Source organism: Bubalus bubalis, chromosome 15 (genome assembly GCF_019923935.1).
Source record: "Bubalus bubalis isolate 160015118507 breed Murrah chromosome 15, NDDB_SH_1, whole genome shotgun sequence".
NCBI classification, from domain to species: domain Eukaryota; kingdom Metazoa; phylum Chordata; class Mammalia; order Artiodactyla; family Bovidae; genus Bubalus; species Bubalus bubalis.
In genome coordinates this window covers 45,472,622-45,499,079 of record NC_059171.1, presented here as the reverse complement: position 1 = coordinate 45,499,079, position 26,458 = coordinate 45,472,622, and the positions used below count along the sequence as shown (strand labels likewise).

The 26,458-nt window shown below is 43.7% G+C and overlaps 1 protein-coding gene across 1 annotated transcript in view; it reads left to right on the top strand.

Moving 5' to 3' along the window:
- The window catches only part of RDH10 (retinol dehydrogenase 10), a 29,927-nt gene extending 7,464 nt beyond the window's left edge, over window positions 1–22,463 (top strand). Inside the window, exons 3-6 of the mRNA XM_006054191.4 lie at window positions 16,658–16,756; window positions 17,944–18,089; window positions 19,923–20,054; window positions 20,162–22,463. Coding sequence (XP_006054253.1) covers window positions 16,658–16,756; window positions 17,944–18,089; window positions 19,923–20,054; window positions 20,162–20,285 — 501 coding nt within the window. The 3' untranslated portion in view covers window positions 20,286–22,463. The remainder of the gene's footprint in view (window positions 1–16,657; window positions 16,757–17,943; window positions 18,090–19,922; window positions 20,055–20,161) is intronic.
- The last annotated feature ends 3,995 nt before the right edge of the window (window positions 22,464–26,458 follow it).

Below are 26,458 nucleotides of genomic sequence, written 5' to 3'. Positions count from 1 at the left end.
GTTATTAAATAAATTCATATGCATAAACATCAAATGTTTTGAGCTTCTGCAATAAACTTTTTGTGTCTTGGACCGAATTGTAAACTTACATAGGGTCAGCATACTTCATGTTATTAATTCTCATGGTCACAGTTAAAAACCGAGTAAAATGTCTCTTTAGATAGCAACTGCTTGGGTACCTGGAACTCTGTACATTCCTATCAGGGTCATTTCATAGCCTTCTTTCCTAACATAAAATAAGATCACATGCTCATTGAGCTTTAAGTGTCTATATTTGATACATTACATGCTGGACCCAAATCTAGTGCTACTAGAAATAAACATCTATGACATGATAAATAACCGGTGTGAGCAGGGAACCATCCTACAAAAATCTTCCCAGCACCTTTGATATATGTTGTAATCTGGCTATCTCAGTTGTTTGGAAAATATTGCCAAGTAACCAATGTCATATGAGAAAATGGCAGGGGCTTATTTAATGGCCATATCCAGTGTGTGGCATGAGCTTTCTACCGAAAGTGAGCCTGTCAAGCATCTCTTTGAGATGCTGGAGCTCTAGCTGGCATGATAAGCCCACTTTCTCCTGCTTCTCCTCTCGTCTTCCCAGTTCTCTCTTCTCCTTGCCTCCAAGATCTGAGGGCTGTCTAGTATGGCATGCTCAGACCGCTTCTCACTGTGCTCCTCAAGCTGGGTAGTCTCTTTATTTCAGTAGCTTTGACTGTGATTTCTGCGAGTTCCCAAGTTCATACAACTGTCTTGCCTCTTCCACGCATTCCCTAAAACCAGCAAATCTCAAAACGGAAAGCAATTCCTCTTTGCCCCGTCTTGAATCCCCTGGTGTGTGACAGATGCCAGGCCTGGAAACATCAGCAATGTCTTTAATCCTCCATCCTGCACATACTCGTGGGTCACCAAACTGTGTACTTTGATCCCCTCCTTTCCATTTCCATATCCTCCTCTGTGCTTCCGTCACCTCTTGCCTGGTCTTGGCAAAGAATCTGTGAACTTCTCTCCCTGTTTCCAGCCTTTGTTCGCCAACCTCAGGGTACCTAAGCAGACTTGAATTGGTTGTATGCCTACTTAAAGATTATGCTGACTAGAACCTTACCCCAAGCCCTTGCGTGACCATATTGTTCACAGCGTGAAGTCCAGGTTCGTTAGCATGGCAGCTCCAGCCTTCCAAAGCCGATTTCCACCTGCCTGCCAAGCCCATCGCCTCACTGGGCCTGAAGGGGCCGGCACACTCACCTCTCCTACCATTTGGGTCCCATCTTCCTCGGGGACAAAAGTTGAATAGTTCAGACAAAATGTATCACTACTCCTGAGAAAGAAAAACGAACACATTTGAAATCTTTTCACATTGACTTCATAGTGTCTTGATATACCAAAGGGGGCAGTCCTTGTGAAATAGAATAGTTGCATGTTCCTTGTTCAGGGAATGGCACTCTCTTGTTTGATTATGTGCTGTTTAATCTTGATTTTTGGAAGCAAAATTGATGTTCTTTTCTCCTTCATTATTTCTACATCCAGGGCTTTATCCAGTATCTGCCCAAGTAGACATTAACCTACAGGGCACGTCAGAGTGGCAGCATTCGTTAACCTGCGCTAATGCTGACACTGCCGGACTAGCTTTTTCAGAAAGACTGAGTGGGGAGCACCTGGCAGAGTCCTCAGCCATTCGATTGGCTGCAGGATCAGGTCACCGTGGCCCAGAGCATGGCTGCAGACCCTGTGCTTAAATGCTTAACTGCTCACATTCTCAGTGTATTCTCTTCTACATTTGTCTTTTGTTGTTGTTCAGTCACTGAGTTATCTTCGACTCTTTGGGACCCCATGGACTGCAGCACGCCAGGCTTCCCTGTCCTTCACTATTTCCTGGAGCTTGCTCAGACTCATGTCCATTGAGCCGGTGATGCCATCCAACCATCTCATCCTCTATCACCCCGTTCTCCTCCTGCCTTCAGTCTTTCCCAGCATCAAGGTCTTTTCCAATGAGTCAGCTCTTCATATCAGGTGGCCACAGTATTGGAGCTTCAGCATCAGTCCTTCCAGTGAATATTCAGGGTTAATTTCCTTTAGGATTGACTGGTTTGATCTCCTTGCAGTCCGAGGAACTTTCAAGAGTCCTCTCCAGCACCACAGTTTGAAAGCAACATTTATCTTTACCTTAACCATTTTTCAGATTTTCAGGATCTTTGGCAAATTCTAGTGAATTGACTTGAGTAATTTGAACATACATAAGATGTGACAATCAGAAAACTCCTTCCAAGCAGTTTAATACCCTCAATAGGGAGGGGGAATAATTTTTTTTAAGTAGGAAACCCTTTTTTAATGTTTTTTTTTCCCCTTGAGTTAAGGAATATTAATAGCAGATTCATCTAAAATTCTTGTTCTAGTTCTTTCAGAAACTGAAATGATGATAAGTAGGCAACTTGTCTCTGCCTAATCCGGCAATCTGCCTATGTGACTGGATGGAGAGATGATGTGTGTGGTTCGTGCGCTTGTGTGGGAGTGCTCAGTGAGGAAGAAGGCTCCTGACCGTGGATGGTGCAGCTACAGCCTCTGGACTTGGAAAAGTGCTCCAGAGGCTGTGTTAAGTCCAAAACACCGGGGATGGTTTTGGACCCCCAAATTGTACTATGCTGAAATTCCACTAGGGGGTGTCCTGGCAGGGTGAATTTATGTCTTCCTTCCCCACACAGAGCCACTAGTTGTTCCAAGATAAAGGGCCTTTTGTTGTTCATCTCTGGAGTGTGACAAACTCTTGAGAGTCCTTAAGAAATAGGGACCTGTTCCCTGCCTCAACTGCAGGGGTTAAATCCAGTGTTTTGAGCCTGTAACTCCAGGGATCGGATTAAAATGTGTTAATCTCCCTTGGTTTAATTAGTGATTTCTTATCTCAGAAGTTACTGGTGTAGTTGGCTATTCAAAGAACTAACCCCTTCTTAAAGTTCTATCAAATGACTTAGGCAGAGACCCCTTGTAAGCATAACCAGAAAGTTACTCAGAGGATGGAATCTTTTAATTCTTTCTTTGAAAATATACAGTAGACAGATAAAGCATACAGCTGGGCCCCATGATAGGGCTGTCTCAGAGAACCTCCCAGATTGTGGTCTAACCCTGATCAGACACCACTGTTTAGAGTAATTGTTGTCAGAGCATGGCCTTAGGACCTAATCTCGTTCACCCTGCCACACCTGGCCAGCCAGTTCCCATCACCTGGACCTCTGGGTTTACACAGGCTTACGCCATCACAGCACCGGCGGGCATGCCTTCCGACATGCCTTCTGACAAAAGGATGCCAATGTCTTTTACTTGCTCTTATCCAGCATGGCCTGCTCCTGAGGTGTTTCTTTTTCTTTTTCACTTTATTTGTCAAGTCCCTCAAAACTCAAGTTCACACCTGTCAGGGACCATTTTCCTAAACGCTCTGAAGCTAAAATTAAGTGAACCACAGGGAGAAAAAAAAAAAAAATGAATATCCTCTCATAATGATGATAAGACTTCCAACACGGCAGCAAATGCTGCTAGAATATTGAACAAGGAAGGGCAATTACCGCCGCAAACTTGAGTGCTGTCAAATGAGCCCAACTGACAAGCCACTTACAGTGAATTCACATTTGGAAACACAACATGACTTGGTGGGTGAAACTTCCAAAGATCCCACAAAGATGTGTGAAAGGTGGCAGCGGTGTTAAAATTGGAAGCACTGGCATTGTGGGGGGCTTGTGGAAACCAAAGTGTTTCTCATTTGCCACTTGCATAAAAATGTGAATTTCTTGCCTTGCCTTCAAATGGCTTAGTACTGGAATTGCTGAATATTAACACGGTTCAGCTTCTCAGTGTTACTCTAAACAATGAGGCTCAAAATAACACTTCCCAAATCAGTGTAACTGGGAAAATATTTGTGGTGTAACTTATGTAAGCACATGGGTAGCTTGAGGACAAGTGAAAACTTCAAATTCAAAGCCTGAATTTTTTCCCACCTGCAAATTGTAATTAACATACTGCCCCCTACTGATTTCTCAAGGTTCTCTTTAATGAGGATAGTTCTGTAATCTCTCTGGAAAGAGAAACTTCAGGTCTGATAAATGATTGTTAAATAGTTCAGACTGACTTTTAGTATTTTTATATTTGCTGGACTCTCCTTCATCAAGCAGTGTCATTTGTATTTTGAAATGGTGGTTCTCTGACCCTTAGAACAGAACTGAAGGATTAGAGAAGAGGTGTTACTGGAAAGTGTCTGTTGTTTCTGAGCATCTCCCAGGATTCTGGAGGAAGAGAAGAGGTATTACTGGAAAGTGTGTGTGGTTCCCGAGCATCTCCCAGGATTCTGGAGGAAGAGAAGTGTTACTGGAAAGTGTCTGTTGTTTCTGAGCATCTCCCAGGATTCTGGAGGAAGAGGGCGGGCAGCTTTCAGCCCCGGGTGTGTGAGACCGCTTCTGGTGGTCCAGTGCGGGGTTTTTGCCGGAAGTGTGGTCTGACACTGCCCGGAGGGCAGGGGGCCTGGGAACCATACATGGTAAGAACCTGGAACTGGCAGGAACTTGAAGAAACAGCATAACCAAAAATAGATAGCACTTCTAACCCAAGTAGCCTATAAATATATGCTTGATTAGCCTTGGGTGCATTTACTGTACTTTTATATAGCGCTTAAATTTTACAAAGCCCTTTCATGAATGCTCTTCTCTCATTTGCTCCTCACAGCAACTCTCAATTAAGTAGAGCCATTATCCCCATTTTTATGGATGAGGAGACAAACCGAGAGAGGCTATGGGACTTGCCTAATGGCTCCACTGGGGAAGGAAGAATCTAGGACCTAGACCCTCAGCCTAGGACCTTAGTTTGTGTGTGAGCACTCAGTCATGTCAGGCTCTTTGTGACCCCAGACTGTAGCTCATCAGACTTCTCTGTCCATGGAATTCTCCAGGCAAGAATACTGGAGTATAGCCATTCCCTTCTCCAGGGGATCCTTCCTGACCCAGGGATCGAACCAAGGTCTTCCCACATTGCAAGCAGATTCTTTACCATCTAAGCCACTAGGGAAGCCCAGGACCTCAGTGTAGTAGCTCTGCAGATACTTCTCCAGGCCACATGTTCTAAGGTAAATTCTCCTGTGAGTCACTTAGGCTTGTGCCCTGTGGTATAATGTATGAATACACCTTCAAATGTTCTTTTTTTTTTTTAATTAGTATGGTTAGTTTAGCAATGACTAATTAACCCTAATATCCCCAAAAGTCTGCTCCATAAATTAGATAAGCATGTAAAATTATAAAGAACCAGTACCACACTACAATTTTATTACCAAAGCCCAGTTCATGTGTTTTTCCATAATTTTTTGTGGTCTGTAGCTGAGGTGGTTACTTCATTAAGGAGAGCGTGGTATATCCTTAGCCACCCAGCTTCCTTCTCTTCCTAATTTGCAGGTCAGCACTGACAGACACAGAAAGTAATGAATAAAAAGGGCTCTTCTAGATGGACCGGCTGAACAAAGTTCTGTAAATACTTGGTACTGAAATGTCAATAACAGTGTGATTTGAGTTTTGATTTTTGTTGGTTTGTTCTAGGCTTATCTCCTGGAAAATGTAAAACCTTTATTCTGTTATATAATAATCTTATGAGATCAGAATTCCAGATAACTCCACGAGCTTTGCTTAGAAAATGTAATCATGGATTCTCAAAATTGTGCAGCTTTGGCCAGCTGATAGTGTCCCAACTTGTGGACTAAGCATCTGATTTTTAAAGGAATAGTTCTTTTCCTATTAGGGTTTTCTCGTAGGCTAATCAAAGCATGAAAACCTCAAAAGATAAATGTGGAAAATTTTTAAAGGTGAATACTGAGGCTAAAAAGGTCTAAATTCCTTGCCTTGAAAACTAAGCCATCAAAGCTCTGTAGGTAAGGGGAAAGGATTTTGAAATCTTCTGGATCTCTTTTTGAGAGCTTGTTCTAATGCGGATGGGGGTGTCTTAGTCCATTTGGACAGCTTGAGCAGAGTACCATGGACTAAGGGGCATATAAAGAACAGGAATTTTTTGCTTACAGTTCTGGAGGCTGGACGAGGTCAAAGTCAAGGCTCTGGGAGATGGGTTGTCTGGTGAGGACCCATTCCCTGGTTTCTAGACAGCTGTCTTTGCTGTATCTTCACATGGTGGAAGGGGGAAGGGTCTCTTTTACAAGGGCACATATCCCATTCATGAGGGCTCTACCCTCATGACCCAGCAACATCACATTGGGCATTAGGTTTCAGCATGAATTTTGGAGGGACACACACATTCAAACCACAGCAGAGGGGCTTGCTGGTGCTAAAAATGGAACCAAGGCAAATATATAAACAGTCAACCTATAAACTCCCATCGTTGTCCATACAAATCTCCCAGGGCTCTTGACATCAATTTGAACTGGTGTTTGTCTGACAAAACATTATTGGGGAAAGGATGCGTGGAGTGAAGAACAGGACCTCTCAACCCCAGATACCCTGGTTCAGAGAACACAGATAGGAGAGAGGGCAGAGAAATTAGTCTGCCTTTTTTGTTGAATTTCTAGGAGAAATCTATTTGAAGCCACTTGACATTTGGAGTAGACATTAGCTGGCTCACACTGCAACCTTCTGCTCAGCCTGTGGTCCAGAGCAGTAGTGTTACCTGCCAGGCTGCACATTAGGAGACTTAGGCCTCTCCCAGACCTCCTGGGTCAGGGTCTGCACTTGATTTAGATGCCAAGTGGTTCTTGTGCACATCACAGTTAGTGGAGGAACTGCTCTTGAGCATGTATTTCCATTCCCACTTTCTCAGTAGTCTCTGCATGTTTTTTCCCCAGAGCTAGTTAGTCCTTTAGGAATTTTGTAGACTAGAAAAATGCCAGACCATGGATGCTGGGGTCCATCCTTGTCTAGGATTTTGTTTGTTTTGTTTTTGTGGTTCCAGGCCATTGTTAAAAGATGCTCTCTTGCCCACTCCTCCCCTTGGTTGCTGTGCCCAGGGTGGAGTTTCACAGTGTGCTGAAGAGCTATGTTCTTCCTGCCTAGGACCAAAACAACTGAAAACAAGTTGCAGGAGGGCAGAGGCCTTGCCTCTTGTGCATCCCCCTCCTCCACTCCTGGTCCCTGCAAATTGTCAGCATTATTTACCTTCAACACTATTTCTGAAGTGAGTGCTAGAGTGGTGAAGGTTTTGACATGTAAACTAAAAAGAATGGGCTTTTGAGCCTAACCCAATCAACAAGTGATGGAATATAAGTTGTGAATTTAAGTTGTGATTTTTTTTTTTAAAGTCTAGAATGTCTTCCAAAGCTAGAAAATGTGATGACAATATGAGAATTAGAGCTCAGAAAAAATCATCACTGGACCACATGGAACCTAATTTACTAATGTGCGAATTCCTTCTAAAGAGTGGTTCTCATGGGGACTCTTCCTCCCCAGGGGCATTTGGCCACATCTAAAGACATTTTCCTGGGTCAGAACTGGTGGGGTTATTTCTGGCATCTAGTGGGTAGAGGCCGGAGATACTGCTTAACATCCTACAATGCACAAGACAGCCCTCCCACAGCATAACATCATCCAGCACAAAATGTCAGTGGTGCTGAGGGCAAGATGACTCTCTTCTTAGGCTCTCAAATGCAGCTGCACAACAGAGTCACCTGGGGAACGCTGGCTCCGGTGCTGGACTCCCTCCGGGATATAACTGGTTCAGAGTGTGCCCCAGCATCAGAAGGAACTTCCCCAGATGATTCCAATGTATAGCATAGTTTGAGAACCGATTTCTAGAAAACATGGCTTTTACAATCCTTAAGTTTCTTTCAGAAGGGCTTCCCAGGTGGCTCAGTGGTAAAGAATCTGCCTGCCAGTGCAGAAGATGTATGGGTTTGATCCCTGGGTTAGCAAGATCCCCTGGAGGAGGAGATGGCAACCCACTCCAGGATTCTTGCCTAGTAAATCCCATCGGCAGAGGAGTCTGGCAGGCTACAGTCCATGCGATTGCAAAGATGTTTTTAAACAATACCTAGCACAATACAGGTGCCTCATAGACCCTCATACACAGTGAGTGAGTTCTGAATTGTTACAGTGCATGCCTAAGAATAAAGAAAGTTTTTAGGAGTAAGCTCTTGATGAGATGCACCTTGAGTTTAGGTAAAGATTTGATTTTCTATAAAGACTCCTACAGTAAGCATCCTAGAAGGTAGAGAAGAATTTGAACTCTTTGCACATATGAAGTACAAGAGATGACAGAAAGTGATCATGGGGCCCTTGCTGGGCTGTGGTTTGGTGGCGGGGGTGGGGGTGGGGGGCGGCATCCTGCCACCTAGGCAGTGGCTGAGCCCTTGTGCCTGTGGATGAGCCTCCTGGAAGTGGTTACCAGTCTCTGGAGCAGAACTGAAGCCCCTGCCCTTGGGAAGATCTGTCTTTATTATACTTTCGGTGATGTGAAAGCAAAGCAAAGGGATTAATGACAACCTGTTGTTAGCAGACTATTTGCAATTTTTCGGGTGATTTTCACTGTTCTATAAAGAGTTACTAAATCGGGGAAGGGGCCCGAGCTGGAGCTCATGGCATACTCCTTTGATCATCTAGGACTCAGCCTGGGGAGGGCCAGGGAATGTAGCATTTCGGAACCAGTGGGCAGCATTCATTGTCTCGCTCTTTTTTTTTTTTTTTTTCCATCGTTTCTTTTAACACACTGGGCATCTGTGGACTCAAGTAAAAGACAGAAAAATGATTGTAATTTTTTTTTACTAGATAAGAGGCATGGATTCAAATTATCTTACTATAAAAGGCACAGTCATGACAACATATAAATGTTTAACGAACAGATATTTTTGCTGCTCACCAGATGCTGGCAACTGCGCTAATGGAGTTGATACCTTACTGAGTCATTTATGAGAGTCTTAGGCAAGTAATACCTCAGTGTTAAGACTTGTGTATTGAACACGTGGTGGAAATCGAAGGATGAATGATTGGATATAAGCCATCATCACACTTTTGAGCTAAGAAATCTTGGCTATCTCCTTTTTATCTCCCAAATGAGTTAAGCCAAGAGAGGTCAATTAACAAGGAAGGTTAAGTAATTGACAGTCAGAACTATGTGGTCTCTGGGCAGTAAAGGCCAGTGTACTTTCCAGACACATTGAGTTTTTAAGTCCTTTCCTTTCTGGCATTTCTGCACAGTGAACTCTGAAGTGTCAGGGAATGTTGATATCTGAATCCCTGCCTCAAGCTAGATCCATCCTATGTTTTAACAGTGGGAAGGCAACTTAATGAAGCATTTATTTTTGCTGAATAACTAATGGTGTCATCATCTAGGTGTTCCTTTGAAAAGCCCAGCTCTTTTATTAGCTTCTCGGTTGCAGGGCAACTGCAGGAGTAGATTCGTGCATGTGTGTTAGGTATTAACTGCTGATGCCTCTAAAGGTTAAACCAATCCCTGTGGGCTCAGAATAATCAGAAAAAGGACAGTAGATGTAACATTGATAGGAATTTGATGATTATGACATATTCTCTACAGCTAAAGAGAGAATATTTTATATCAAGCACATAGAGACTTTGATGAACATCTTGTTAAGTCTGAGACTCATTCCAGCCTTCAGTATCTTTGAGACTCTATTGCACAATTTGTCAGAAGGTCTTTCTTGTCTCTACAAACATACCCAAACAGGAAAGGGAAAAAAGGGCTGTCATCGCATTACATGAATTTCTGAATTTGTGTTGGATTCCTAGATGGCGCAGTGGTATAGAACCCACCTGCCAGTGCAGGAGACACTAGAGACACAGGTTTGATCCCTGGGTCAGAAAGACTCCCTGGAGAAGGAAATGGCAACGCACTCCAGTATTCTTGCCTGGAAAATTTCAAGGACAGAGGAGCCTGATGGGCTGCAGTCCATGGGGTCGCAGAGATTCAGATACAACTGAACATGAGCACGCATGCTGTCAACTGCAAATGAAGTATTGAAAGCCAGTGTATTGCTAGCAAATACAGATTTGAGTTTGACTTCCTAATTGAAGATAATTTTGTAATGAAAATTCTCAAGTTACAGTTTCTGTGGCCAAAATGAAGTTTACAACATTGGTGGTCACTACATGGATTAAACAGATATCTCTAAATCGATAGGATTGAGGCTATTTAGGCATGTGTTCCTTTCCCAAATTAGCTTGGGAGGACATCACCCTTTTTTAATCTTTGAACACACTAATGATTTATCCTATATTTTTAAACCCAGTTCCCTACATTTTCAGCACCCTCAATAGTATGTAGTGTCGAGTCATAGTTTTCCAGGAGCAGTGACTGAGTTTCCAGAGGAATGTGCCACCAGATGTCATTTTAGCCTTGTAAATAAACAGTACGTCCCTTTGTGATTCTGATAAAGACAAGTAACTCTCATAACGACACAGGCAGAAATAGCAAAACACCAAGGAGGGTCGTTGAGCCGTTTTGGAGGGATACCGCAAGCCTGTCAGTTAAATGTTCTTTGTTTAATAGAATCTCGATTGCATTTTTTCCAAATCATATATTGCTCTTATTTGGAAATTCTGAAAACCCTTAAACATACATCAGAAAACTGTCCAATACATGTGCTGATGGCATTAAGCCTTTTCCCATCATAATATGATTTTTGGTCCCCTTTAGGAAAGAAGGGGACCTGAACTTCCCTGGTAGTTCAGACAGTAAAGCGTCTGCCTATAATGCAGGAGACCTGGGTTCAATCCCTGGGTCGGGAAAATCATCTGGAGAAGGAAATGGCAACCCACTCCAGTACTCTTGCCTGGAAAATCCCATGGACGGAGGAGCCTGGAGAGCCACAGTCCATAAAGTCTAAAAGAGTCGGACACGACTGAGCGACTTCACTTAGAAATGAAAGTTTTCTGTGTTATTTTTGGACATTCAGGTGAGAGAGAAATACTTCAAAATGATTTTTTTTTTTTTTTAAGATGCCTTTTCTTGAATTAACTGCAGGACAGTCAGGTAACTGCACAAAAATAGAGGATGCAGCCTTTTCCTACTGTGAGAAATGAGCTTTGCTCCTCGCTCAGTGTCCATTAACCTCGAAAAACTTGAAAATATGGAAAATGTATTCTGAGTGTTTTACCTATACCTTTAAAATGTCATCAATCTCGAAATTTCTCGAGTCAGACTTTGCCGGATACCGCAGTTCTTCACATTCTCTTTTGTTTAACTTTAGGTTAATTTGTCCTGACAGTGCAGCTGCAGGCTCTGCATTGCAGTCTGTCATTAAGAGCACCAAGAATGGTCTGGAGGGTTGGAACTGTTGGGAGTTAATTTGGCGTAAACCTAACACTCAAAGATTTCTCAAGATATGACATGTCATGTCTATGTCCAGTCACACTTCTGTTTAAGAAGTTCTTGTTTATATTATAAATATGACCTTTACAGTTATCTTTCAAAGGTCCCAATGCTTTGAAGAGGAACCCTGAGGAGCTATGGAGATATTAAACTCGCGAAGCATGTTTTCATAGCAATGTCAGTGTCCATTTGAATATCCTTCTTCTTTCTTTTCTTTTTAGTCACATAGCAACCCTGTCAGCCAGTTGCAGGTTATGATATTGGAGTCTTGTGATAAAATTCAACACAGGTAATCAAAAGTCTCTTATCACACTTTTTAGCCAGAGTCCATTACTAAAAGTTTTCTCTTTTGCAGATAAACTAATCCCACTGGGTCCCTTCCAACTCTAAATTGTCTCACTGAACATACAAATTGGTATATACTGGTTGCTGACTCTGAGCCCCCCACCCCTGCCCTGCTCGAGAGTCAACCACGTTTTCCTGATGACAAACTAGATGCCCTCCCCTGTGTCTCAGACATTTGAATAAGAGGACAGATCTTGGAGTGCAGGCTTCCCTGGTGGCTCAGTCAGTAAAGAATCTGTCTACAGTGCAGGAGACCCAGGTTCGATCCCTGGATGGGGAAGAGAAACGGCAACCCACTCCAGTATTCTTGCCTGGGAAATCCCTTGGACAGAAGAGCCTGGCCGGCTACAGTCCATAGGATCACAAAGAGACTCAGCGATTATACCATCACCACCAAATAGGACCTGAAGTCCCCATCAGCACAGTCAGGGTTAGGCTAAGCATCAGGCTAACCTTGCCAGCTACCGTTGGGACCTGCTAACTCTGGTGACTGATGAAATGTACTTCCTTTAGAGATCCCTTGACTAGCTGGTAACTCCTGATAATTCGTCCTTCAGCGGTGTTCAGCAGGCTCTCTGAGTTGCCCCTCTCAGATTCACTGTGAGCAGCCTGTGCGTGAATTTACACTCAAACCTTTTGGGTGTGAGCCGCAGATTTGCTCTTTATGTTCTTCTAATGAGTCTGAGACAAAGTTGAAGATCACGAACCTGAGCTTGAACTGACTGGTGTCATGGCAACTAGCACTTCACCTCTGCTGGTCCCCCTCTCACTCGTGCTACGATATTTGTGCGCATTAGTAATTCATTACAAAGTGCCAGGTTTCTTTGTGCTGTCAAACCGTGTCAAGGACGGAATATGATGTGCTATCTCAGATGTCACCCACCAGACTGTCGAGGGCAAGAGTAATTAGAAAGGAAAACTTGTCGGGTTACTCTGGAAAGTTCCTGAGAACACGATGCTTTCTCGCCACCCATTTACAGCCTTTTTTTTTTTTATTCCTAACATAAGGACCAGGCTTCGTGTTGATCAAAGCGTATGTGGTAATGCGCCCCAGACACAAGGCAGGGGTTTGGTTGTGGAAAGAACGCCTGGGCAGTAATTGCTCGCCTCCATTCAGGCAGCAAGGGAAATGATTAACAGCCTCAGTGCTCAGTCACGTGGATCAGGCTCCAGCCTGAGCCGTGCAAACTTGGGTTTAAAAAGAAACCTGAGCGGCCCTGGTATGAAAGCTTTTCCCCCAGGCCTGCCTCTGCCCGGCACCCAGGAGGAGCTGAGTGGTGGCCGCCAGCTTTGGAAGGCAATCAGTAGGGATCCCAAGGCCACCCAGCCCTTGGATGGCTCACTTCCCCTCCCAGTTTCCTCAGCGCCTGGTGTGTTGTCCCTGGGCTGCCAGGAGTTGTCGTAACTGTAGTGTTAGACCTGTAAGTAGTGAGCCTTTCTAGATGAACATAGGCCTTTGCCTTGGAAGGTAAAAAGCATAATGACACACTGGGTTTTGTTTCTACAGAAGGCCAAATTTGTCCCTGATTGGAGAAAAGAAGTCACATATTTTACAAGAATCTTTGACTTGCCACACCCCTTTAAAAAAAAAAAATCAACCCCTCCCTCTAAAGAAAACTTCATACTAAAACAAACAAACCTGTGTCACACTTTACTAGCTACTTAAAATGAAGTCTGTTTCCCTAAAAAATATGTTTACAACACACAGTTGGAAAAGACTTTAGTCACATAGATATATTTGGATCCTTTTGTTTCTCTGGTTCTTTTTTCTTATTTCCTTTAAGCACAAACCCAGCAGCTTAAATGTCCCTCCAAACTACTTTGTGGGGTGGGAGGGGAAGCAGGTTCATATCAGACTTTTTAGCATACGCAGCTGCAGCATGCTACTTTTGTGAAGGATGAACCAGAACTGTTTTCTATTTGTTGTACTGACGTAACACAGTTTGGTGCTGATGAGTATGCCAAGTTGCTTCAGTCATGTCCAACTATTTGCAACCCCATGGACTGAAACCCGTCAGGCTCCTCTGTCCACGGGATTCTCCAGGCAAGAATAGTGGAGTGAGTTGCCATGCCCTTCTCCAGGAGATCTTTCCAACCCAAGGATTGAACCCACATCTCCTCTGTCTCCTGCATTGGCAGGCAGGTTCTTTACCACTGGTGCCATCTGAGTATAAAAGTCTGCTTAGAGACAGGAATGAGACATGCTCACGTGTTCCCCATCATTGCTTGGCCAGATCGTAATCAGGTCCTGCATGTAATAGGTGTTCAAGAAATACCGGTTGAAGGAATAAGTTAATTCCAGCAGGGCTAGAGGGGACATGAATCCGTTTTAGAACCTTGCAAGAAGTTAAAAAAAACAGTGAGGAACTTAAAACAGTTACCTGCCTTCATATGTGCTGGGATATGGATTAGTCCTTTAACACCTGCAGGCACCAACATGGAGCACAAACATGGAGACGTCATTAGAGCCAGCCCACTGGGCATCTGGGTTTCTGGGGAGGGCTGGCCACCTGGTAGAGTTAGCATGGACACAGCCTGGGGATGACCACGGTCAGCGACTCGGATTTGTCATAACCACGTAGCAGATTCCTGCTAGTATTCTGTACTGTATGTAATTGCTTAGAATTTACTCTCAAGTCCTTCTAATTTCTTAACTTAAAAATAGGACCTTCATGCTAAATCTATCCTTCTCTTCCAAGACGAGGGAAACTGTTAATACTTAGAAGTGATCTCTGGATAATGTCAAGACTAAATTTTATACTTTTGAGCTAATCTAGAAACAATTGATTATAATCAGATATTTAAGAGAAGACTCATAGGCATGAGTACTGAAGGATGTGTTTTTAGTTTAGATTGACGTAGATAACTTTCCCTGTGATGTTACTTTATTGTAATTCTGTGATATGGTGCTCGTACACAAGTTATAAAGCCTAGAGTTTGCAGGTGCTGTAAACTGAAAACAATAAAAAAAAAAAAACAAATTACCACAGAACATATAATTATTTGTCACAGTGAATGATACTGGTTATATGGACAAAGTCAAGGTGAGTGGAATAACATTGAAGACTTAACACTCTTAACTACCTGTGTTAGAGAATTTTTAAGGGGCTCCGATGACATAATTAACATAAAGGACTTTGAAAAGCGTGAGAGGCTATGTAAATATGTGATTGATATTACAGTTTGAGTTTTATAAGAAGACTTTGGGGGCAGATTGTCAGAAAAGAGTTGAGTTCACGGGTAAAACTGTACAGATGAGAATAAGCATGACCCAGGCTTTCTAGTAGCTCGGTTGATAACGAATCTGCCTGCAATGCAGGAGACACCTCTTCAATTCCTGGGTTGGGAAGATCCGCTGGAGAAGGAATAGGCTACCCACTCCAGTATTCTTGGTCTTCCCTTGTGGCTCAGCTGGTAAAGAATCCGCCTGCAATGAGGGAGACCTGGGTTCGATCCCTGGGTTGGGAAGATCCGCTGGAGAAGGAATAGGCTACCCACTCCAGTATTCTTGGTCTTCCCTTGTGGCTCAGCTGGTAAAGAATCCGCCTGCAATGAGGGAGACCTGGGTTCGATCCCTGGGTTGGGAAGATCCCCTGGAGAAGGAAAGGGCTACCCACTCCAGTATTGTGGCCTGGAGAATTCCATGGGGTTGCAAAGAGTCGGACATGACTGAGCGACTTTCAGGGAACAACGGTGCAGAGCCCACGATGGATGTAAGTGGGGACCGAGGGCTTATATGATGATCAGGAGTCAGACTGGGGAAGACCTTGGGCTGCTTCACAAAATTTCATCTGACAATGCGTCACGGATTGGAACGTGGGAAAAACTTCAAAATTAATGGAATGACTGTTTGATCTTGTCCACACAAAAGTTATCAGAGCAAATCATATACGTGTGCAAAAATTCAGTGATGTCTTAACCGGAAAATCCTCTGAGGAGGGAATGCAACTCTTCTTTAAGTCCACTGGGTAGTGTTTGGGCTTTTTTTTTAACTTCATAAATCATGGGAAGCTGTGTTGGCAGTGGGATATAACTCAGCAGTAGATGGATTGCTCTTTGCTGCTTTCTTTTAGGAAGCAGGTTATAAAACTGTTGGGAGCCTAGTGGAGTAGTTAATAGATTATCTTAAGCAATTTGAAGTAATTTAAAAAAAGAAAAATTACAGCTTTGTGTCTTGAAGGCATGAAAGCTAGAGGGAAAAGAGAAGTTTAGTGAAATGAGAAATGGATGCCACCTCTGGGTCCACTGCCCTGGAGCTTCTGCCACATGCTCTGTCCCCCTAGGGCTGGTCACCTGCCTCCACGGGAAAGACACTCCCCAGGAAACCCCACAGCAGAGCTGGGTCAGTCAGCTGCCATGAGCTGTTGTCATGTAAAGTTAGGGTTAGGACACAGTTTTCATTAAAACTATTCTGTACTTTTACCCTCTTTCTTTACACCTAAAATACTTTACCTCCTGTGAGTAGACTCTGATAATACAGCTTGGATGTTTGAAGATGCTGCTGGAATATCTCAGCCTTCGTGGGTCTGTTGCTGAGTAGACGTAGTCATGAGGCAAACATTACAGGAGCCTCCTATTTGTGGGCAGCGGGAGGTCCTTCCCAGACCATGAGATGCTGCACTCAACTGTCACAAGCATGAAAAGATCTCTGACCCAGGAGTAGTTTAGATTAGCAGATAACTCACTTGAAAGGTGATAAAGAGCCTTCTCCTAATGGCTTTCTTTTCATCTCTGGACATGGTCCCCGAAAGCGCTTGTGTTACAGTCTTGTGGGTCACGGCTTGTGATAGGCTTGCCATGCCGATGACACGGTGCTAAGTGAACCAGGACGCTTCAGGGATCTTCTGGTTTTGATAAATGGGAAATATTTTAAAACAAACTGGGGAATGTAGCATTATATGGATAAAACTTTGTTTCATGATCTTGAGTTGGTGGGGTTCGGTTTGGTTTCGTTGTTTTTTTGTTTTTTAGGTGAAATCCATAGGTCATTTCTGAAGCTTACATCTTCCTTTTCTTGCAGACCACTAAGGCTTTTCTTCCTACCATGCTGGAGATTAATCATGGTCATATTGTGACAGTTGCGAGTTCCTTGGGATTGTTCAGCACTGCTGGAGTTGAGGTTTGTCATTATAAAGCATCTCCTTTCAATCAGTTCATCTCGTCACAAATACACTACAGTCCTAGAAGCATGCCTGCTGCCCTCATAGTCCTACGAGCCCCTGGAAGCTACCTGTGTGCTGTTTGTGGAGTGCACCCCAGCACCCACCAACTCTACATATTCTGCCGTAAACTTACACTAGTTTGACAAACCAACGGCAGCAGCAGAAGTAGGTGGGCCGGTCCCCAGTATGGCCCCATTCTCATTAGCAGTTTTACTTGACGACAGTGGGAAGACACAGGGTCAAGCTGAAACTGGAGGGCACTGGCAGTGCCCCAGAGAACAGATAAATGAGGCTAAAGGTTGACACTCTGTTTTGGTCAGCTTGTCAAAAGTGAGCTATCTTGTGTTATCTCATCAGATGAGATGGTTAGGGTGGGTATGAGGTGTCCGCATGTTAAGTCTGTGGAACTGGGCTTAATCAGACCCTGTTCTTCACCAACTTCAAGTTACAAAGCATGCATGTGTTTGTTGTTCCGTGTTTGTCCCACGGGTGCCTGTAGCAGAAAATAGGAAACATCAGCCCATGCAAATATGCAAAAGGATGCGCAAGAGACGGCTTCTGTATTGTACATTTCCATTCCTAAATTTAAAGTTGGATAATGGAGAACTTCTTTTCTATACCGTGAGTCCTTAGGTTGAGTTCTAGTTGAAGTTTACAAGGTGGAGTTATCATTTCCATTTTCACTTGGCCCTTAAGAAGAAAATTGGATCATAACAGCTCATAACTCCAGCTCTAGTCTCCTTTGTTCTCCTAGCATTAATTTAAACAAACTGGTTTTTCAGTCTCCTTTACTGAACAAGAGGCCATTTGTAAATTTTCCAGACACTTCAAAGTGAGTCTCTCTCCATTTTTAGCCCCAGCTTGTTAGCTTTCATAGACTCCTTTGTGGTAACTTCCCCCAAAGTAATCTGATACTTCGTTGATGTGGCAAAAAGTGTTCATCTGTTTCTGCTGTTGCTTTGAGAATATTATTTCTGCACCAAACCACATCAGATACCCGTCTTTTAGAATGCTCTCCTTTTTTTTGCTTAGTCACCTGTAACCTTTTGTATCAGACGTGTAACCTGAGTAACGGGGCAACCTGGGGCTTGGTCCAGAATGTGCACTATGCTGAGTACCTCTGCCCTCTGTGCTTTGCCCCCAGGACTACTGCGCCAGTAAATTTGGAGTCGTGGGTTTTCATGAATCCCTGAGCCACGAGTTAAAGGCTGCAGAGAAGGATGGAATTAAAACAACGCTGGTCTGCCCTTACCTGGTGGACACTGGCATGTTCAGGGGCTGCCGAATCAGGTCAGTGAGGGACCTGCCTCCATGCTGATGATTAGCAGCTCTAACAAACCATCTTTTCATCTTGGGAGACTATGTGAAATCAGTCAGATCTCCAACCGTAAGCAGCCTGGCACTTCCACAGCTGACATTTTAGCTCACGTGTAGTTTTCATTGGTCAAGGTTTGTCAAGTTGATGCATGTGTGATTGACAAGCAAGGGCTGGTATTAATTTGCAGAAGGCAAGGAGCATCAGTAGGAAACGACCTCTCTGTCCTTCAGGGAGCAAATACCTAGGATTTTACTTAGAAGCTACTACTTTGGAAGTGATTTTCTTTCTTTAACATCAGTGTAGTTAGTGCACAACCCCTCAGTCACGTCCGACTCTTTGCAACCCTATGGACTGTAGCCCGCCAGGCTTCTCTGTCCGTGGGATCCTCCAGGTAAGAATCCTGGAGCAGGTTACTATACCCTCCAGGGGATCTTCCCAACCCAGGGATCGAACCCACGTCTCTTGCATCTTCTGCATTGGCAGGAGGGTTCTTTACCACTGCACCACCTGGGAAGCCCCTTAACATCCATGTTTGCACATAAATGTGACTTTGGTTTGGATACAGAACAGTGTCACTGCCACTGAGGAGGGTGGCCTTTCTTCCAAAAAGACCCTTCCCACATTTGGGAACTTCCTTTTTGCAGAGAGTGTCTGTAGCTAGAGTCACTCTGACAGAATGAGAAGAAACATTGAGATTTTCTACAAATGAAATAAAACACCCCCACACTTTGAAAGGAGGCCCGTGGGAATAGCCATGTCAAGTCACATCTGACTCGAGCTACACAGAATAAACAAAGCCGTGACTCACGAAGAGGACACTTGTGGAGACATGCTCACTGCGAGATCTTTGCTTAGATGAATTTGAAAGAAAAAGCGAGATAAGTGAGCCAGTTCCCCGTGGGTCAGGGCCAATCTTGACACATCCTGAACCTGGCCCGGCTGTGAAGTAAGTGGAGGTGGCTTGAGTCATTTCAATCTCAGGCTGAGTCCAGGTCCAGACTGCGAGTGGACTGGACCCCACCTCTTTTTCTGTGTGTGTGTTGGTTTGGCTTTTGCCTCTTACAAACTTAAGAACCAGTTGCAGAGGGTCTGAGGAGCTCTGTCTCCTATTTAGCATCACAGCGGGTGTCCAAAGCTCTGGGGGCTGGACAATGAAAAGTGAGGGGGGTAAATTCTGTTAAGTTATTTCTACGGGAAACTGGATGAATTCAGCTGAAGGTAGGCTGTCTCCCGTGCACTTCATTTCAGAGACCCCACCCCCCTCACTCCTCCCCCCACCCCCCAAAAAAGCCCCGGGCTTTTCCTCTCCAGGCATCCAGGGAGGCACACAGCTGAATTTTCTTTCACTCAGGAAGGTTTATGTCGGTGTTTACACACCATCATTTGAACTACACTTAATGCTAATTTGGCATCCTGTTTGGGTTTACTGTTTGTTATGTCAGACACCCTCTCTTTTTTCAATTGAAAGAAAAAAATAATAATAATTTGAAATACCTTCCAAGGCATTTTGAAAACACAACTTTCTCACTTTACAGAAAAGCAGACCAATTCTGCTTTTCTTTTATTAAAAAAAAAAAACAAAAACAAACAAACAAAAAAAAACAAACTTGTTTTCCAGACAATGCAAATAAAATATGTTCACAGTAGGAAAATTTGGAAAATTCAGTGAAAGCACAACGAAGTGAACAAAACAGATTGCAAATCCTATTGCTCCGATAGCATCACCCGTGGTGTTTTGATATGTATTTCCAGCCTTCCGTATTTCATGTGAATTCTTAATTTAATCTTGAATGTGTAACTCCCAGGAAAGAAATCGAGCCTTTCCTGCCCCCTCTGAAGCCCGATTACTGCGTGAAGCAGGCCATGAAGGCCATCCTCACCGACCAGCCCATGATCTGCACGCCCCGCCTCATGTACATCGTGACCTTCATGAAGAGGTGAGTGTGAGGGGCCTCCCCGCTCGGCGGGCTTTCCCACACCCACCCTGTAATTTAACAAGCACACCACATCTCACGTTTGCTAACTGTGACTCTTCCTTTTCCAGCATCCTCCCTTTTGAAGCAGTTGTGTGCATGTATCGGTTCCTAGGAGCAGACAAGTGTATGTACCCCTTTATTGCTCAAAGGAAACAAGCCACAAACAACAACGAAGCGAAAAACGGAATCTGAGGGTCTTTTTTGTATGGAATATCATTTCTACCAGAAGACCATCAGGATATCTTAGTCCGACCCACATCAGCTTGACTGATACTCTCTGGATTCTACATCCATGGTTTTTTTTTTTTTCAAATCAGCTTTTTACAAAAATAAATGAAGTGTAAATTAACTGACTAGAGTACTTGGAAAACGTGATCAGCAGAAGTGAGCTTAAGTCGTTGCCAACGGGGTCCTTTGCAGGCAGAACCCTAAGACCAGTCCAGTCTTTTAGATAACAGCTGTGTGACGTCGCCAGGCCACCATTATTATTATTATTTTTGGAATGAACAGGAAGTCTCAAGATGATAATGACTGTGTGTTTCATGTGTTTGTTTTCCTTCATTCCCATAGAGTTTATTAATTCTTGTAATTAATCTCTAGCAAGTTGACACCCTTGCAACTTCAAGGACTGACAGTGCTGTATTTTCTCATGTTTTCTAAGTTTCAGCTTTGCAAAGCCTGTGTGGCTCTTTCATGGTGTGTGTATATATACAGCCCTTTTAAAAAGGCATTTTGAAATCTCCATCAATTGGAAGTAGAGGATGTCTGATTGTTACAGTAAAGTCATGTGATCAGGTCTCTTTGTTAAAGTAACAACGACCAAATTGTTGGTCGAATTTTAAAATGTATATCTGAGGTCTTTCCTTACGGAGACCTATTTATCCAAAAAAAAAAAAAAATCATAGATTTTTCTACCTGTGAATTTTGCTGCATACAGAAAGTGCCCTTTCCTAAGAAAGTTGCTGTGTTTCATTTCTTTGGTTGGACTTTGATCTAGAATACATAGCAGCTCTGCAAAGAAACAGTTTCTAAAAGTGAGAACTTGTGCACTTAAAAACGTCCCTGTTTTTGTGCCAACTATGATTAGCAAGGGGGAAAAAATCTTACACTATGGAATACATACGGAAAGGTGTAAAGATTCTTTTGAAAGTTTTATTCACATTGTAGAACAACAAATGACATTTTTACAGTATTTTTTTGTAAAGCAAACTATTTTGTGCCTTGAATTTGGTAAATGTGTTAGTGAAACGTTGTAAAAGTGAACTTCTACCTCTGTATCTAAATGTATACCATCCACTTGTAAATTACTATAAACTATTATGTGATTGCTCTCTTTTTTAGAATGTCTTGTTTAAATAGCGGCCAATGTTTTAGGCTATTCAAATAAGCCATCTTTTACTAATTAATTGGGAGATTTTATAAAGGAGTGATTAAATTTAAAGACAACTTACATACAAATGACTGTGTGATCATTAGTTATCAGCAGTGTTATTGGGACAGACACTGTGTCCTTATTTTCTTTGCCATATCACTCAGTAATGAAAAATGTTTGAACAGGCTTGTGTTCAGGGACACTGGTAGGTTAGGGAGCCCTACACTCACATTTCCCATGTTACCATCTTCCCAGATTAGATACTTTATCACGGGCTTGTTGATACTAAAGGTGGGGAAATAGAACCCCATTACCTGTGTGTTGTCCGGCTGCACCACAGATGAGTTCTGCCATGTATCCACACGTAGGAAAGAACTGCCTCACCGCTAGTGTCCCCAACACTCGTCTTAAAAAATAGCTTTATTCAGTGTTTAAATTTCTTTGTATAAATGATAACTAAACTTGAAGCCACTGAGGCACTGACTATCTCTTATTTTCCAGTTTGGATTTTAAGTACAGTTGACCCTCAAACATCATGGGGGTTAGAGGATCAACCCTCCATGTAGTCAAAAATCCATGTATAATTGATAATCAGCCCCCTGTATCCATGGTTCCTCTGTTCCCCCAACCCCCATCTACCGATTCCACCAACCACAGATTGTGTAGTACTAGAGAGTTTACTACTGAAAAAAAAAATGTGTGTGTAAGTAGATTGGCACAGTTCAAACACGTTATTCAAGAGTCAACTGTGCTTTGAAGTAAACCTCATATAACAACATGAGGTGGAGACATATTTTTAGGGGTTCTCCAGGTGTTCTCTGTCAGTTAACCCCTGGTACCCTCCAACCATCCTACAAGATATCTGTTCCAGTAAAGCAAGTCTGCCCTCCATTTAATTTCATTCTCATATGTTGTCATTTAAACCTTTTTCTATTCTTGTTTGTTGTTGCCCTGACAAGGTTGTCCATCTCTAAATTCAATAAACAAAATTTAGTTAACTTTTTGGTATAAGTCTTCAATTCCCATGTCCCAGCCTTAGTTCAGTTACCTCTGTGACTCTTCCTTGAATGTCATCCAAATTCTCTTTACCATCTTTAGCTGTGAAGTTGGGAAGGGGACTGAGTCAGAGCAAACTCAGGGCTGCAGGATTCCTACCTGTTGCACTGCTTGACTCCAGTCTCCTGTTCTTAAGCTATAGGTGCATTAATGATGCTCTTCTCCCCAAAAGTGAACTCTCTTCTAGTCAACCCTGCCCACTTCTGTTGATCATTTAAGTAACTGCCAAGGCTGCTTTTCTGGCAGCTGATTATTCATTGACACCCCCAATTCCACTTTGAGGTTAATGCTGACTTAGAATATGTTACCTTTTTCCGTTGTCTGGCCCTTTCAGGCACTGTTGAGGGCAACTGGGCTCAAGGCTGACCCCCTAGGAAGACCACTTCTGTCCCCTAGCTAGAACTGGTTCTCTCTAACCTCTCAAGCAGTTTAATGATAATCATATTGAGTGGAACCCAGGAATCAAAAGTTTCGAAGGCAGCAAACATAAATTCCAACTGTTGTTTCCCCCCTTGATCTACCAGGTCTGTTGTTCTGTTACAAAAGATTAGATGAGCTTGACAGGATTGAATTACGTAAAGCCAGGCTGGTGGGTGGGTTTTTGTTGTTGTTGCTGTTGTTGTTGTTTTTAAGTATCCTGTTTCCTTGAAAGGCTAACAGCTTTCAAATTTTTCCCCAAGTTGAAGGAAAAAAGAAAGTCAAATGTCTTTTTCAAAGTTTTCTTTTCCAACTGGCAGAAAGAATTTGAAATTGGTGTTGACCTGAATCTTGGAAATTTGCTTTTGCCTCCAACAAAATATAAAATCAGTGGGGGCTGGTTGGGGTGTGTGTTGGGGGGGGTGGGGGTAGTTCTTTCCATGCCAAATTTATTGCCTGTGTCTGATTAAAAAGAGTAAAGAAAGCAAGGCTGTAATGGGCCAGAAGTGGCTGGGACGGGGCGGGGAGCATAAAGCCAGCATTTGTCCACACTCAGTTAACAGATAAACCAGGCATCTACTAGGCCCAGGGACTCAAGTAGCATACAATTTGCACGCAAGTTCAAATACATGTACCTTTCTGGGCATATACCACAGATTAACCTCAGGTGTGATAAGGTCTTAGTGAGGTGGGGAGGCACCTGAGATAAGCCCTGCAGGTTGGTGATGCAACAGATGGAGATGAGGGTGAGAGCGTGGATGCTGCAAGGGATAAATTAAATGATCAGGAAAGGCCCAGAGGTTGAAAAACAAATATAATTCTCATCATGTCTGAAACAGAACATATGAAGGGAGTGCCATGCAACCCCATGACAAAGGCCCATTTTGAAAAGAAGCCTTCATTCTGGGAGGAGGAAGGGGTGCTTCATTTGATGGAGAGAAGAGGGAAGCCCAGGGAGGTTTTTTTTGCAGGGAAGTGACAGGAGCAGAGTTGGGGAGTTAAGAGCATCAATCAAGTTGTTGTAAGCTTGAATTTTCAGCTGCTGGGAGCCAGGAGAGCAGTCAAGAGGGAAGCTGTGACGGGCCTGCGAGCCAGCCTGGCAGTGAGACTGGAAAATAACACAGTGAGAGTTTAGGAGGTAGGAGAACTCTGTAAGACCGAACAGCTGATTGCCCACAAGATCTGGCTTAGGCTCCAGTGACTAGAGCCTCTCGAGTCAAAAGCCAGGTTGTTTTTACTTTTTAATTTACTTTTATTTTTTTTTATCTTTGGGCCATACTGTGTGCCATGTGGGATCTATTAATAATTCCTTGACCAGAGATCAAATTCGTGCCCTGTGCATTGGGAGTATGGAGTCTTAACCACTGGATCTCCAGGGAAGTCCCTGTTTTTATTTTTAACTTACAAGATTTTTTAAATTGAAGTCTAGTTGATTTACAGTGTTGCATAAGTTGCAGGTGTACAGCAGTGATTCAGTTATACACACCTATATATCTTCTTTTTCATATGCTTTTCCTTAACTGGCTGTGTGGCACGATGGACAGCACATTGGACTTCTAGCTGGCCTAGATGTAGTTATTCATATGATTTTCCATTATACACTGCTGTGCTGTCATGTCCAACTCCTTGAGACACATGGACTGTAGTCCACAGGCTCCTCTGTTTATGGGATTTTCCAGACAAGAATACTGGAGTGGGTCACCATTTCCTACTCCAGGAGATCTCCCCAACCCAGGGACCAAACCCGCATCTTTAGCATCTCTGCATTGGCAGGTGGATTCTTTGCCACTGTACCACCTGGGAAGCTCAGAAGACATTAAATATCAGACCTAGAGATTATCATACTAAGTGAAGTAAGTCAGACAGAGCCAGGTCATTTCTAAGTGGGAACAGCAGAACCAGCAGGGAATTGAAGAAAAACTGCATTCGAGCTGACACTCCATCCCCAACAGAAAGTGGGACATTAGCCCTGGCCCCCAGGAGAGAAGTGGGTGCTGGGACTCTGGACAGAAACTGGGAGTAGGGAAGCACAGAATGAGAAGGTCCAGGGCTCAAAACCCGGGGAACGTGAGAGAGCAACTGAGGGGAGAGTCGTAGAAGGTGACGTCTGAGCAAAGTTCCGACGGGAACTTCCTCCTCCCAAGGAGAAACCAGACTAGAAACAATTATCTCCTCTGCCTGGACCTAATCTCCAGTCTGAGTCACACTTAAGAAACCTCCGTCTGGCCCAAGAAAAAGAGTCTGTGTGGCCAGCCCTGGGGCAGAGGCCCAGAAGGTGAAGGGCAGTGTTAACAGATAGCACATGGCGGCTATCTACCAGAGTATTTAGGCTCCTAGTAACTGAGTCATTGTTGAAATGACCAGAGGAGAATTTCTTTCTATGTGAAGGCTGGAGACTGTGGTCTGACCATTTTGTTGGCTTGGCCTCAGAAGCATGACTTGCTTAAATGCGTGAGGCCATGTTTCATGAGAACCCCGGGGAAAACCAAAGTGCTTTCCAAGTATCATCAAATGGATACTTGTTAGTTCAAGTGAACTCCTTGTGACTTGCCAAAAAAGATGGGACAGAACCAACTTCTATCAGTCTGCTCAACAAGACAGTCTCCTCTCTGGTTCCCTCAAGTACTGAACTCTTACACAAGATCTACTCCAGGCAGGTCCCCAAGGTCAAGATGAACATCCAGGGACTCCCTAGTTCTCCCAGGATTCAAGGCCAGAGCTGTCTGTGACCACAGTCCTAGGTACTCTCTCGTGACTCTTCCTGGGCCTTGCAGTTTCTATCATACAACAGTGCTTGACACATTTCCCTGTCTCTTTGGACAAGTATTGAGGATATGTAGTCATGAATTCTACTCACTGGGTCTCTAGTTCTCATTTAACTTGCTGCATTTCTGTAGAGCATTCCCAAGATGTCTTCCAAGAGCTTCCAACAAACTTTTCAGCTGTCAAATGTTGAAATCTTTCTAACCACTCACCGAAAGCAAGAGAACTGATTAGCAAGAAAAACAAAGCATCTTCAGCTCAGATTCTACGTTTGAGGTTTTCCTGTCAAGGTGATTTAAACCATACTGCAGGGAGAGATGTGTGTTCACAACAGCCATGAAAAATGCCCCCTTGCCTTGCCCACACGTCCTGGGTGGTCCACCTGGATTCCTCTGCAGCCTCCCCTCCCCCACAGAGAAGGAGCCTGGCTCCTCCTTTCCAGCCCTCTGCCTGTACCCACGCTGTCACCCCAGCTAGCCTGGTTCTGTAAAGGGCGTGCGTCATCCAGGAGGCCGATGGGCAGGTTGGAATCCTGGCAGCAACACAGGCATACAGCATCATGAAGCCATAGATTCCCCATGGAAGCTCAATGTTGTGTGGATCAAAATGTGTCCCCCAGCCCCCCCCCCCCAAAATAACGTGCTGAACTCCTAACCCACTGCTGCTGCTGCTAAGTCGCTTCAGTCATCTCCAACTCTGTGCAATCCCATAGACAGCAGCCCACCAGGCTCCCCTGTCCCTGGGATTCTCCAGGCAA